Source organism: Uloborus diversus, chromosome 3 (genome assembly GCF_026930045.1).
Source record: "Uloborus diversus isolate 005 chromosome 3, Udiv.v.3.1, whole genome shotgun sequence".
Lineage (NCBI taxonomy): Eukaryota > Metazoa > Arthropoda > Arachnida > Araneae > Uloboridae > Uloborus > Uloborus diversus.
In genome coordinates, this window is record NC_072733.1 from 182,109,686 (window position 1) to 182,126,161 (window position 16,476).

At 30.5% G+C, this 16,476-nt stretch overlaps 1 protein-coding gene across 1 annotated transcript in view; it reads left to right on the plus strand.

Annotated features, from left to right (window-relative positions):
• The window catches only part of LOC129219324 (retinoic acid receptor RXR-alpha-A-like), a 64,604-nt gene that overhangs the window by 40,305 nt on the left and 7,823 nt on the right, over nucleotides 1-16,476 (plus strand). Inside the window, exons 4-6 of the mRNA XM_054853676.1 lie at nucleotides 2,162-2,307; nucleotides 5,524-5,686; nucleotides 13,568-13,792. Coding sequence (XP_054709651.1) covers nucleotides 2,162-2,307; nucleotides 5,524-5,686; nucleotides 13,568-13,792 — 534 coding nt within the window. The remainder of the gene's footprint in view (nucleotides 1-2,161; nucleotides 2,308-5,523; nucleotides 5,687-13,567; nucleotides 13,793-16,476) is intronic.

Genomic DNA, 16,476 nt, shown 5'->3' on the forward strand with positions numbered 1-16,476 from the left:
ACCATCGCCGAATTTTAAAACACCATGATTGATTTTTAATGAATGTTTAAAAATCCAAGCGCAAAAGTGCGCTTTTCTGAAACGTCATGAGCTTACGTCACAGGGCACTAATGGGCAGCCTTCCGCCGAAAATCCCTTGTTTTCGCTAGGGACATTTTGAGCGCGCTGATATTTTTATTTTTTTAGAAATTCAATAATTCTTTTGAGCACACTATGAAGGCCAGATTCGTTAAAGCACAATCTAAATAAGCCTTTTACGTTTCGTCTTCGAAGCTAACTTCGAAGCACGTCTTTCGACTTCTCCCGTATCGGAAGAGCGCATGACGTCACTTCCTATGCCATTTGACGTCACAAGCCCTTGAACTTTAAAAATTAATTTAAAAAAAACTACTTGTCGTATTGCAAAAATTTTTTCACCTATGATGTTCATACATGTTACTCTATCATATAAAAATAAAATTGAAAAATCGAAAACTTCCCTATTGCTGGATACTCAGAACTCAGGTTTGGCCATTAGAGAACATGATGCTTGGCCATCAGATAAATTAATGATATGCTTGGTCACGATATGTTGCAATTTTTCTGTAAAATTGTTCATTTCCTGGTTATTTTATGCCATTTGATATGACTTATAGTAGTGACAGCCATTTCTTATTTCCAGGCACATTATAAGACTTATTTCTGAATTGTCTACACTTGTGTAACTCATTTTTTAATGAGCAATTGTTACTCGTACAAATCAAAATGAATGTATTTTAAATTCCAAGCTGAGAATCTCAACTGATTGAATTTTTTATTCATTACATCCTGTGTCTCCCGAAAATTCATTAAAAGTTAAAAAATTAGTTTAAAGTTGAGACAAATGAACAAAAAAAGTGCACATTTACATTACGCTTGTGAAACCACATGAAAGTTATGTGCATATAAAATTAATCAGTGATATGCTTGGTCTTGACTAGATGCATATTTCTTGTGAAATTGTTCAATTTGTTGCAATTTTCTACCATTTGATATGTCTCTTAGGAAAATTAACCTTTTTTTTAACAGATTGTAAGATTTAATAGTTTTCTCTTGGTTACCAAAATTTTTAATAAGTGAATATAAAAATCAAAATGAATCTAATTTATATTTACTCCTAAAATAAAGCTGAACTGTTTGAATTGCTGATCCATTACAGGGCAATGACTGAACTTTGCTTGATTACTGTCAAAGTGAACTCTGATTTTTTGCATAACAGTAGTTGTAGATCCCTAGTTTACCAACAGAAGGGGCTCTTGTGAAATATGTGAAGTAGATCTACATTACTACTCATTAATGTTGATACACTTGCATAAAAGTGTGCATATAATTTTTAATGTGTATGTTTTTATGCAATGATGGTATTTTTTCAATAAAGTACAGTTGAAAGATTACTCACAATCATACTTTGTAGCGTTTGATAAATTATTTGCACTTAACTACTTTGAAAAATAAAGAATATCAAAATTTAAGTAATGAAAATTAAAAGAAAATTACTTTCAACAGGGGTAACTTTGACATTTTCATGTAAAATTGGTCCTACAAACAAAAAGAGAAGGTCTATACCGTATTAGACATAGGAGAATGATTATCTTTCGCTTAAAGGGCTTAGTCAAGGCAGCACTGTCATTACAGATAAAACTGATTGACTTTTTGTCAGTTGAGACTATGTTACCCGCCTCAGTCGACGATATTTCTGTGAAGCTTAAAACTAAGATACCAATTAAAATTCATGAAATTAGCACAAATATAATATTGAAATTGTCATGAAATCAGCACAAATGTAATATTGAAATTGTTTGCAAGTTTCTTCAGTCTTTTTTCTTTTTTTGGCCAGTTGTTGATTTCTGTAGAATAAAATTTTTAGTGAAATAATTATAACATGAAAGTAATTAATAATGCATGAGATTTCTTTTTTCTTCTTCTAGAATAAAAATGTGAAAACAATTTTGTATTTTACTGAATAGTACAAAGTATAGGGAAAATAAATATAAGAAAAACTATTATGAAGATTAAATGCTTATGTCATTTTAGTTTCTAATCATATTTTAAATAGCATCTTCTAGCCTTTTAACCTTCAAATTGCATGTGCATTTTTAATGTGTGTGTGGATTGGTTCTTATATTTAATTATATCTTTACAGCTGTGCAAGAAGAAAGGCAAAGAACAAAAGAAAGAAATGAAAATGAAGTGGAAAGTACAAGCAGTACTCAAAACGATATGTCTATAGAGCGTATTTTACAAGCCGAGCTAAAAGTTGAACCTAAAACTGAAACTCTTGAAGCCAGTGTAAGTAAAAGTTATCGATTATATAATCAAACAGATTTTTCTATGCTTTAGAATATGCGGGATGCTGTGAGAAATCTCAAAGATTCAGATTTTAATTACATCAAGGCTCTGAAAAGAATTTATTGTATTTAGTATGTATCACACACAAAATATGTTCATATGCCTTAAACGTTATTCATTTATTACATTTTGTGAATTAAAACAGTAATGGTTTGTGCATATTTTTGGTTTTTCTATATTGATAATGTTTATTATTCTTATAGAACACACATCTGGGTCATTCTCCAGAAAATAACTTTTGAACTCAACAATTTTTCAATTTCGAAATCTTTTTTCTTTTTCTATTCTTACATGAAAGTGTTACCTGCTAGAAGGAACCATAAACAATGGCCCAGCTAAGTTCCAATTGATTTACTCATAGATAAAAAAATTAAAAAATGTCTTGTTCACAGAAATGAAAAAAAGAAAAAAAACTTTTAATTAAAAATCGAGGCCAATTTAATATCAAAGTAGCAATTTTGTTAATTGTGCAAACAATGAGCTATTTCAATGATTAGTGGGAATCTAATATTAAGCTCTCTGAATTAAAATATGGCTAAATTAGTAGTTATCCTTTTAGTTTAATTGTATGTTAAAAAATAGTATGTAGTAAATTTGAGAATATACTGGCAATTTATAATTTTGGTAGAATGCCTAAGATTGATGCATTTCCCCTCCATCATTTATTTTCACCTCAGTAATAATGACATTGATAAGGTCTGTCACAGAGGTGAGGAATTTTCCATTAATATAGGCCTAATGGATACATTTTTTTGGGAAATATTTATTTCTTCATTGCTACAATCTGCACATGAAAACATGTTCTTTTTTTACATTAATTTACATCCCTGAAATTCAAGTTCACAGAGGTGAGAAGTTACAATAACCACACTTATTTTTCAAAGCAAAATCCATCTACTTGTTTTTTGACAAAAATCTCACAACTTTTTTTATGGCTAAAAAAAAAAAAAAAAAAAAAAAAAAAAAATGGGCTTCCTTGCATCATGGAAAATAAAATTTGATGTCATTACTGCCACATGTTAATGACGAATGGTATTTTGTGTTTAGGTAACGGAGGTGAGAATTTATTGTGTGACATGACTCTTTATCCTACTAAAACGAACTAAAACACAATATTAAGAAATTAAATATACTTAAACAATTAGTATTTGAGACACTTGTGAAATGAATAATTAATAAATAGGTGTATACTTTTAATGAAACAAGTTGTGAACCAAAAATATACTAAAATGAAAATAATTATCAAAAAATTGTTGGCAGGTTTAGATAGATATATTTTTGATGAAATTAAAAAGCATTGTTGAATGAATTGTTCCTTAAAGTTTTTACTGCAAAAGGTGTGTTACAGAAAAAATACACTCTTTGAAGAATGATCCATCTAGTTCATGCCTACAATATTATTCTGTATTTTAAGATCTTGGTGTAGTATATCAAGTAAAGAAAATTTCTTTCGATGAAACTGTTCTTCTCTTTTCATCAAAAATTGAATCAAAACCAAATGCATATTTACGCATTTCATATGAATATTAAAATGCAAAGTCTTCACATGCCTCAAGGTTCTCTCAATATTGTTTGTATAATCTCATATGAGGATCCCTCAAAGAGGTGCTGTAGTTCTCTGTAACATATATGAAATCCCTCTCTCCCAATAACCTAATACATTTTGTCCATTGGGAAAGAAGGGGCCAAACAAATGACAATAATATACACCATTTCAGTTCTAGCTCTACACATTGCTGTACTACTTACTTATGACCACTTTATTCATTGATCTACCAACTTTGTAAATTGAAAAGGAATTTGGTAAAAACCAACTTAAATGTGCTTAAATTTTTAGCCCATAATAACTAGCTTTTCAGATATTAATTTTAAAATTTTTGGCATTTTCAATTTACTGAATAAAAGAAGCTAGGCTGTAAATTGTTTTTTTTTTTTAAATGTACTTTTATATAAATTCTAACAAGCTGTCCAAGTAGCTAGTCATTGGTTCCAGTTTCAATCCAGAATTGTATCTGCACTAACCATTTCTGTCCATTGATAGATTAAATTCTTTCATGATTTTAGAGAAAGGAAAGTTTTTATTTCCCCTTGTAGGCTAGTATATTAATATAATCTTGAACATGAGCTCACTGTTTTTTCATCAAGCAGTCTATTCATATTTTTTTTTTCTTTTTTTTTTTTGGACTGTGATGAAATTATTCTGAGTTTTACTTGGTAAATAATTAATGTTTGGGTCTAAAGTTTAAATTTATAGTGTTATTGTATTCAAATAATTTATCCTTTACAGAATGTGAGCTCTGACCATGTCTCTCAGAGCTGAAAAAATATACAGTAAAGTCCCTCTAATTTACAATGTTTGAGACCAATCCTTTTGCAGATTATAGAAAATGTTTTTGCTTCATCCAGTGAATTCTTGACAAATTTAACATTACGTTGAAAACCTTAGTAAAAATGAAAAAAATAAAATAAATAAATAAATAAATAAAATAAAATGTTACTGTTTTCTTAATTTTATGTCTCTTACAAAATTATTAAATTTAACAAAATCTACAAACACTACATTGTATATTCCTTGCTACTCACTGATATTTATTTCCAAGTTTGCTGAATATAGAAGTAATAGTTTGTTTTAAACATTATTTTGGTTTCAGTGAAGTTTTTGTGGAATTGTGTACCATTACACACTTCTGCCTTTGAAGAAAATTTAAATATTATCTCTCAGTACAACACCTTCCTCAGAAAGGTCATTCCTTTCTCTTTATTGCTTTATCAGATATGATGTCCATTCATTCATGTCATCTTCAATAACTTCTTGGTAGCTTTTCTGACGCATCTGCACCTTCTTACTAGAGCATCCAACCTGAAACAGTTTTTCACTTTCTGTAGTGATTTTTTTTTTCTTGCTTAGTGTTCTGCAGCTCTTACTTTAGCGAAATATGTATGGTACTCTCCAAATTTATTTTTAACATTATTTTATTGCATACAAATTTTTGTTTTAGTAATTTTTGTCAATTATTTTGAATTTTAACTTCTGAAAAATTACGATTTATTTGCTAGCGACCGACTAATTGCAAGTGTTTACATGCAAGAAACAGTTATCTTAAGTTATTTCAGTTATACTTGAAAAATAAAATTATTTATGCTCTTTATTTTTAGTGGTTTGTGAAGCAAGAATGTCCCATGTCGCCCCAAAAAGATCCTGTGATCAACATATGCCAGGCTGCTGATAGGCAGTTATACCAACTTGTAGAATGGGCTAAGCACATCCCGCATTTTACAGAGCTTCCAATTGAAGACCAGATGATTTTGTTAAAAGCTGGTAAACATTTATTAAAGAGATCTTTATTCTAAAAAGTACAACATAACTTGCATTTAAAAGTTGAAAACAAATAGTGATTCCTGACAGTCTCTTCAGCTAATTTCCAAGCTGAAGTAGTCGAAAATGACATTTAATTTAGTCACATTCTTCTAAAATGCACGGAAATCAATTTGCATTTTCATCTACAGTACAACCGTAATCTCTTCGGAAGAGAAAAATAATTCAAACTAATTAGTTTTCAAGTTATTAAGGGGGAAAACTAGTTTAGGAGGCTGAAATTTTAGTGTTTTTCGTGATTTTTTTTAACAGGAAAGAAGTAATCAGAATTTCTTTAAATGTGGAGGATATTTTATTAATCTTTTGAAGGTGGTGTAATTTTTTAAAGTCATTTCCCCCAGAATTAGTGGAGTTAGAAGCTGCTGTCCATCGGTGGTCGCCATCAGAGCTTGTAGCTGGTGTGCATTACCAAAGCCACAATTTTTGCCTGTAATCATTACAATTTTTCTTTCTCGTAAACAACATATTTCCTTAGAATATGAACCTAATTATGATAAAAAATATTGAAAATTGCAGGTTTTTGAGGTGTTTGATTACAATCCTATGTTTTCTATCATTTTTTTTTTTCACATTTCTTGCATTGAAAAAAAAATATTTGTATTAATAATATCATGAAAGGTTTAGGTTCGTATAGAGTATATTTGAACAAAGAATAATCACATAAATTTTCAGAATGATAGGTCAAAAACTCTTTGAGCTAGAATGCACGCCAGTTGAAAAAAGTAGTTTCGAGAAAAACACGTTTGAAAAAAATGCTGAGAATGTTTTGGAAACTCTACAGTCACTCTAAGTGCTCATAGCATTGGAACTAATCAGAATTTTTCACTTAAATTTCGGCAACATATTCTTGAATTAACATTTTATGATATAAAAAAGTGGATTTTCTGACATGTGTAGACTGGTTTCCCCCTTAAGGTTTTGAAAAAATTACACTAGTAATTCACAATTGTACACACATACGAAATTATGCATCCACTTTGCAGAACAATTAACAAGTTATTTGGAAATCAGTAGCAATTTTGACTCTTCTTTCATCTACAGATTTTATCTTCTAACACTTTCAGTTTTTGTGGAATTACAAATGTGGAATGATGTGGAACACATTTTCCCATTTCCCTTGAGCTACGAAAAGATTCACCCCATCCTATAAGTGGGCCCTGTGTTCGACAGCAAAAAATCGTATTAGCTTTGACACTGGTAAATTAACCATAGTTAAATTTTTGAATATCATGGCTTCCAGGGGCTATTTTGATGCAGTTTTGGATATCATCCACTTTCAGCATGATTTCACAAAAAAAAAAATCACCTCCTTTTTTGCTCTCTGACCACTCTTATGCCTGTATCCTCATGATTTATGTCTCATCTCTAAACTTTCGGTTGAATTTAATTTTTTTTCCAAAAATGGAGAGATCTTTTCTGAGGAGGAAATCAACAGAAATTTTATGAATTATTAAAATATTGCTCTCTTCGAGCGTTGTTTGCTTGTTACAAGTAAGTTACATTCTTATAAACCTAACATTCTACCAACCAAATCTTTTTTATTTCCTCGCTAAATCAGAGTTTTTGTTAAAACAGGGCTTGCTATAAGTGAGTTGGACTGTATATGCACACGTTAACTAATAGTTATTGACTTAAAACTGCCATTACAGTGAGTGCCGGGTAATTGTGTCAGAGGTTAATTGGATTAGCCACTTTAATGAATAGTAGATACAGTTTTTGAAGCACATAGTTGAAATCTGAATTTTTTAATTCTTGTTTTATACTGTTTTACTGTAAAATTCTTTAAGTAATCAGAGAATGGATATTTTGAGAGAACAGCATACTTCTAATGATACTTGATTTTGTTTGACTAAAATCTAAATTAAATTCTCTTAAATTGCAAGTAGAATTCCACATAAAAAAAGCACATTTTTGCTTTGTTGATTTAAAATTCTCTTAAACAAACATTCATTTTAGCAGCGGTCACTGTAGTAAGACATTTTGATGATTTTACAAATGTGCACCTACCGCTTAATTTCTTACTCAAGTACTTGACTTTCACTAATTCCTTGTGGATATGAAAATTCATTTGCTCTCACATCTGTTACTCGTCATATATTATTATGACTTTCATTTATTGTAGAATCGTACTGATAATGGTGTTTTGGTTTTTTGTTGATGTGCTCCTAACATAATAGTATCCTATATCTTTTCGAAACCCATATATATATTTTTCTACCGAACTCCTATATATTTTATCTTTTAAAATTCCTATATACTTTTTTTACTTGTATGAGTCCTGACTCACTTTCCCTTTTGTGAAAGTTAATTTCAAGTATAATGAAAAATATATTTATCCTATAAATAATTTACTTCAACCATCAATTGCAGTAAAACTTTGCTTTTTAGATAATTGTCTCAACTGTTCTGAATTTTGACAAAAACTTTTCTTGTTAGTATAACAAAAGACAGTCTGATTCCTTCGGTATTGGTGTACGGTTCTGTCTCGCTACTTAGGCTATACTTGGCGAGATAACATTTAGAAATTATATACAGTGACCGCCGCTTATTTGAATTATATTTGTTTCAAACAGTTTTGATTCAATAAAGAAAAAAATGTTTTATTTATTTTTTCAATTTGAAATTCTACAGACACTTTAAGAAACTTTAATTCTTAGTCTAACAATAAAAATGTCATTAATTTTAATGTATCTGCTTCAAAAACTGTATCTGCTGTTGATTGTTAGAAATAGTAATTATTCAACGTCATAAAGCAAACTTTAGGCATGAGAATTCTCACCTCCTTCTCCAGTAAAGTTATAGGGGATAAAAGCCTGGAGCGTACAGATTGCATGGACAACATGCCTCTATATTACTGTTTTTTTTTTTACTTTCACTGAGAAAACTTCCTAGAATTACACAACACTCTGCTTCCCCCTCTTTTCACTGTTTACGAAAAAAAAAATAAAAAAAAAAAACCTTCATTTCACTAAAAGAAGGCGAAGAAAAAACACTGTGCAGATGCACCACATGTTTCTGGAAAATAGTTCGTCATATACTCTTGATTCATTTAAACTGGGTGTTGGATTCAAATATCCATTAACATGGCTGATTCAATTAACCACCGATTCAAATATCCGACGCTCACTGTGTACCTTGAAAATTTGTATAGAAGTAAGACAAAATTACTGGAATATATTTTCAGACATTTACAGAGTTATAATTCTAAAGAATCTTGAAAAGAAAATGAAAAGGTTGGTGCTAAAGAAACCAACAAAATCAAATGTAATTAAGTTCATCCTCAACTTCAAACCAGGCTTATTGAAAGCAAACACAAACCTTTCCTGATCAAGGGGAAATCATTCAAGATGATGTTAATGTTGGAAAAGTGCCGTCTAAGAGAAATTATATGACTAGTTATAAATTCAAATAATAATATAATAGTAATATACACTATACAAAAGAAATACACATACATTCAAAAATTATTTATCCAAAAATACATACCCAAAACACCAAATTATTTGAAGATGAAAGACTTTGACAGTAGCAGATTTCAGAGGGGCCCCGCCCCTGAAATCCGCTACTCCCTCCCCCCCCAAAAAAAGAAAAATTTAACTATTTCATTTTTTTTTAAATTGACTTCTCAACATAACATAGAATAATGTTTTAGTTACTTAAAAGGAACACAAAAAGACAAATCATATTTGAATTTCTGAGACCAGAGCGGCAAACGAGTCGGAGATCAGAGTGTCAATTTAACTTGCTGGTTTCAAACTCAAAGGAACGTAATACCACCATTTGTCTATTAATTCTTCTTTGAAAAAATCAGTAATTAATATTTTTTTCAAAATATTTTAAGATGTGCCTAGAAAAGTCATTTCATTCCAGAAGCTATTTGCAAAATTACAATTTTTTTTTTTTCAGCTTATAAAAATGCAAAATGAAGTAAATCACATGATAGTTTCTTGGCAAAACCATAGTATTAATTGAAACGGCATGTAGTGTTTAAATTTTTACGAACAAATCAGCTACTGCTTTGAAATAGCTTTGCAAAAAGAAGTAGTTTCTCAATTCTTCAACAAAACCAATAGGGTCAGGTGGGGTAGAATGGGTATAAAAACAGGTATTTTTGGAATGATTATAACACTATTTAAATCTGATATCCTACAATTAAAAAATCATAACTGAGTTTTTACATTTCAGCAATACACTTCACATATCCATAGTTATCATTACTGAAATGATTTTATTATCTAGTGAAAAAGCTGTTATTTCAAAGTCTGTTTTTATACCCATTTTACCCCATGTGGGGTAGGGTGAAATAGGTATTATTTAAAATTAAATTTCAGAGTGAAAACATAATTTTTTTTTCACAAAAAAGCTATTAATGTCAGGGTAAAACTCAATTGAACAATATAATCTGTAATTTCACTACAATTAAAGGTATAATGTCCACAATTATTGAGGATTGACTGACTTAGTTTTTTGATGATCTGTTCTTCTTTAATCTTCATTTTCAACCGACTTCAAAAAAAAAGGTTATGATTTCATATTGCGACTTTTTATCTATGTTTTCAAATTATTCCAACACTACTGGACCGATTTGATTTTTTTGTTTGGAAGGGTATACTTCCCAGATGGTCCCATTGTAATTTGGTCTCGATGTGATAAGGGGTCCCGGAGAAATCCAAGAAACTACGTCATTGTCACTTGGTTTTGCTGTGATCGGTGTATTTTCACACCTAAGGTTTTGGCTTCCTCTTGAACAATATTTAATTCTCGCGGCACATGGATGATTAATTTCCACAACGCTGCGCTGCCTGTTAATTTTTATTGTACATGTTACTAATGTATTTATTACTGCGTAGCAAAGCAGTAAATTAAATATATTTTGCTACTTTAATAGTTGAATCAATTACCTTAACATTTTATTTATAATAAATAACTTTATTTACCCACTAAAATATAAAGTTCTTTATTTAATATTCAAGTTTTTAAATATATTTAGTGTTAATTAAGGGGGAATTGAATACAGAACACCCCTCCCCCACGATTTAATTTATATTCTTTAATAATATGCATTGTAGCTGTGTATGATTTCTGAAGTTTGACCAATATTCTAGATTTACTATTTCATGATGCTGCCAGTTCAATTTGAAATTAGGGTTATATTAATTAGCAGGCTTCAAAAAAAGGAGGAGATCAACAAGGACAACTCGTCAGATTTGCTTTTCCTTTGTACAATGTTCGTTAAATTCTCGAAGAGACCTGTACCTTGGGACATGCACAGGGACACCTGTTGGCCTGAGCCTGAAGGGGGCCCAATTTTTTTATAACTAAGGGTGAAATATAGGGGTAAACAATAAGGAGAGGGGCCTGGAAAAGTCATTTGTGATGGGCTCCATAATTTCTGTGCACGTCCCTGCCTGTACCAATAAGGAAAATTCTTTTTTTGTTTGAAACGGTATACAGTCGGATCCCGACTTACGCGAGGGATGTGTTCCAAGACTCCTCACATAAGTCAAAATTTTGCATTATGGAAAAAAGTTGTGTATATGATTTTTTTTATTTACATACCCAATCATTTTAGACAATTTTAAACACCTATTAAACTGTTTTGGACCGTTTTCTAACTATATATTATCGTTTCTTACATAAAGAGTTGAAGATTGCCTTCTCTTGACTTTTAATAATACGTATGAAAAATTCACTCATAGCTTATTGTCGTGCTGCCATTGACCCACATTCTAGTTGTTCAAGCGTATCAAGAATCTTTACCTTTTCTTAAATTGCCACTAACTTTCGCTTCTTGTTTCCATCTTCAAACTTTAGATGAAACAGCATGCTTAGGTGCCACAATATTTTATCACCTTTTATATTTAGAATAAATAAATGACACTATATAATAGAGCTATGTTTATTGTACGGTGTGTGGGAACTTGTGCAGTCAGTGATGCTGAAAGGATGACAGTACATTCACGAAGTCAATGTTTAGTAGTCAATAACAAAGCCGAAACTTAGCATGATGATTTCTTTCAAATATTTTCGTATTGGGAGCGAGAAATTCACTTTAGCTCTAAAAATCATTGCACCTGAAAAACTTGCGTTATAGCCGTTTTGTGTAAGTCGGATTGCGTTGTAGCGGGAGTCGACTGCACTTCCTCAGCGGTTTAATGGTAATCAAGTTCAGGTTTGATGAAATTGAGGGAATTCTTCAAATATCATACTCACATTTAAATCGATTTGTACTTTATTAACTTTGTACACCGTCTCACTTAGTGAACCAGTTTTTATGCTTTTTTTTGTTTAGTGGTGGTTTTGTTTAGGGGTGGTCTAACTTAGGTTCCAAATCTTTGATTTACCCTATTTGTTCTTTAGGGAAAAGTTAAGGGTAAAACAATAAATTTCATGCAATTTCCCTCACAAACGATTAAATATAAAACCCATTGATAAACAAAGGCCATAAAACAAAGGTTTATACTTTCTTTACCTATAGTTAAAGAAAAAACTAAAAATATATATCATTAAGAGTAATGATAATGAAAATTTTGAATTAAGGATTCTCTGAAGCAAACATAAAATTCATTCTAGTGGAATTTTTAATCTTCATCTATAGTGGGGCCATGCGACTTTTATTACGAGTTACGTAACACGTATTGCGAAACATAAATTTCAATTTACAATGTTACAATTCTAAAATTTACAATTTTGCAAATTTAAACTTAAAGCGTTTCTCTTTTTTTTTGGTGACTCCTGCATTTGCTTTCGGAAAGCAAACTTTGATAAAGTTGAACAAATGATGAAGACATTTTTTTTTACATAGTTACGCATTTGAAAAAGCCTTTCTTCACAGTCGTCGGAAGTCTCCGAGACGCTCGCCGTGTTATTTACACCACTAAAAAGCAAAAAATAAATTTCTTTTAAGTAAAACAAAAAAGCCTTCAAAAAATACCCAGGAACTAAAAAGCAAAAAATAACTGATTACACTTACATTCTATTTCCTACCCAAACTTAGAAATGAAATTTATTTTACAATTCTAGTACAAAAATCAACTAAACTAAACACCGAATTATAAAATAAACACTGATTTAAATTACTATACGATGAATTATTTTAAATACCTAATTATATACAATCTCTTAATTTTTAATAACCTTTTGAAGTCGGGGCCTCCTATAAACTACTACCTAAAGTTACTGAGTAGGTTTAGTTCTAAAGACTAATTTCGCGTATAGTTAAATTAGTGTTTAATTCAGGATTTGGTGGGTTGTCAGTTACGTTATGTAGTCTCTACCTAGGTTGTGATTTCGAATCCCCCCTAACCCTCCTAAACGATCTTCCTACCATTACCGTAATAATGCTAGATCAAAGGAGTTATTTTTTACTTCATTATGCCAAAGCGTCTAGTTTTTCTATGATCTTGTCATATATTTACGTTGGGTCTTACTATTCCTTCATTCATGTTAAATGCAGAAAGGGCATAAGTGCAGGACGTATTATGCCCTTTTTGCACTAAACAAAAAATGAAGCCCCTAAAAAAAGTGCTTTGTTTTACAAGGACTGACTACCCTTCTACACTAGTTGATTTCTATACATACAAATATGGTAAAACCCCAGCTAACTCAATTTCGCTCAAAATGGGACCTATGCCATTTCTGAAATAATAGATTTAATTGGTTTCTTATTTCTCGAGAAATCCGTAAAAATGTGATTTTTTTAAAAATGTCCCAATACTTTTGGTGATATAGTGTAGCTTACATTGAAACATTTTCATTGACTTTTTAGTTATTCAATTTTCTTTCTTATACATTACTAATATACTGATGTCTCTTTTGTTTCAGGTTGGAATGAGTTATTAATTGCAGCTTTCTCTCATCGATCTATTGCTGTGAAAGATGGTATTGTTCTTGTCACTGGACTTATAGTTCATAGAAATAGTGCACATAGTGCTGGAGTAGGAACAATATTTGATCGTGTTCTTACAGAGTTAGTTGCTAAGATGCGTGAAATGAAGATGGATAAAACAGAATTGGGTTGTCTCAGATCAATTGTTCTCTTCAATCCAGGTTTGTACCATGTCTGAAATATTTACATATTACACTGCGCAGGAAAAAAAAAACTTCTTAAATGTTTCTGTGACCATTCATGCTGATTCTTGTGTAAAATGACCCCCTGTGATAATTATTACCACTGTCTTCCCCTATCATATATCACTTTTCGGAGATAGCTCCCCCCCCCCCCCATTTTTTTAAAACTCTTTCTGCAGTTTTATAGCCATTATTTGGAATAGGAGGAAGCTTTACATTAATTGCTAGCATTCTTCTGAGCAACTAGGGATGTTTGGAAAGTTCAAAAACATGAACATTTGTAACAAGATGGGAAGCTAATGGGGGTATTTCCCCCCTTAAATATTTTTCAAATCATCAAAAAATATATTTTTCTTCTAGTGGTTTGTTTTACAATTGGTTCACTTATTTTCTAGTATAAAACCAGATTATTGAACTCTCACTTAAGAGTCCCATGTCTGAAAATATTTCATTGTGTAAAAACTATTTTAAAAAAATCATGGAAGCATCTTATTGGGTTGCATATTCAATTGTTATAAATCCATTGATGGATAAATATAAATTCCTTTTTTTGTCAATTTCATTCTGATAGGATATTTGTCACCTATATTAGTTTATTATATCGTTTTTAAAAGCTATAATATGGTCATCATGAAGAATAGTTCTGCAAATATTTTTTATTTTTATTTTTTCCTCTTTGTCAAATTCTTCATCATCCAATAAAGGTTTTTGTTCATTGCTGTTATAACTCTTAACTTTGAAAGTACGGTAATTGTGTGCAATTACTCTTTCAGTTGATAATTTTCTGAACAAAATGAACTTAACTGAATTCATTAGCAGATGTTTCTCATTCCAATTTTACTATGAATCAAAGACCTTAAACGATATCTCTAAATGCATGCAAAAACTTTTACAAACACGGATTATTAAAGTCTATCTGCATTACTTGAACTAAAAAATTAATTTGTTCGAAACGAAACTAAGCATTCTTCATTTAATTAAATTTGAATCTTAAACATTCTGTGACTCTAAATGGTCTTTAATGATCTAGACTAATAGAATGCTACATACACCATCTTCTGCAGCCTCAAATGCATGTGAAGCTTTTGGTGTTTCTCAAGCTGGCATCGCGATATTTTTTCTTTCCTGTGTTCCCATCCCTCAGCATTTAGTTTGAAGCAAACCATTAATCATTTTGTCATTATGGATGCAAAGCAATCAGGCTTTGTTTTTACATATATATGAACAAAATTGTCTTCGCTACCATTTTCTGTTTCGTACTAACTATTGGTTCAAAAAAATAGTATGAATACATATATGCATAAATTATAGCCTATTTCATTCAGTAAGAATGCACATTTCATATAGCAAAATAGTTTTTCAAATCGTTGCAGTAGTTCCGGAGATTACCTTGAACATATAAACATTGAAAAATCCACTCTCTCTCTCTTTATAATATTAGCATAGATTTATAGATTTTAATTCCTATAGTTGATTACTTTTGGGTGAATAATAAATTTTAAGGAAGTAAGGTCTTACCTGTTACTTGATGGGGATGCCAAAAGTTTTTGTGTTAACTGGTTTCTGATTGAACACAGTTCAAGTAAACAGTCTTTTCTTTTTTCTTTTGTTCTTGGGTATCTGAAAATATAGGAATAAAAGTACATGTATACAGAAATTCACAGAAAAAAAATTTAAAGCTTGTATAAAGTCAAATAATATAGTATTAAAGAAATTTTATCAGAACCGAAGAATGAAATTTTTTTCTTGTAGACATTCCTTTAAAAAAAACTGTCTATAGATTTTTGTTTCAATTTTTTGAAATAACATCCTTTTACAAAAGTATCTACCTTATCTAAACAATTTAACACTCAAAAGGCATTCTCCTGCTGCATTAAGAATGGTTGCAATGCTGCCCATGCTTCGTTTACGGATCATTGTCCAGAAAACTTAACTTTTGAACTCGAATATTTTTCAATTTCGAAACCTTTTGTTTTCTTTCTTTTTTTTTCATGAATGATTTTTTACATGAAAGTGTTACCTACTAGAAGTAACCACAAACAATGGCCCCCGCTAAGTTCCAATTATTTTACTCATAAAAAAAAAAGAAGAAAGAAAATGTCTTGTTCACTGAAAAAAAAAAAAACTTTTAATGCTTAAAAATCGAGGACAATTTAATATCAAAGTAGTAGTTTTGTTAATTGTGTAAACTATCGGCTATTTTAATGATTAGTAGGAATATAATATTAAGCTCTCTTAATTAAAGTATGGCTTAATTAGTAATTTCAAATGTATGTTAAAAAATTGTATTTAGTAAATTTGAGGATAGATATACTGCCATTTCATAATTTTGGTAGAATGCCTATTATTGATGTATTTCCCCTGCATCAGTTATTTTCACCTGAGAATAATGACATTGATAAGGTCTGTCACGGAGGTGAGTATCTTTCCATTAATATAGGCCTAATAGATGCATTTTTCATGGAATTTTTTTTCTTCTTTGTTGCCAGAATCTGCACATGTTAAGCATATGAAAACATGTTCACTTCTTTTTTTACTTTAATTTACATCCCTGAAATTCAAGTTCAAGGAGGTTAGAAGTTAGAATAACCACACTAAGTTTTTAAAGCAAAATCTATCTTCTTGTTATTCGACAAAAATCTCACAACTTCAACTATGGCTGA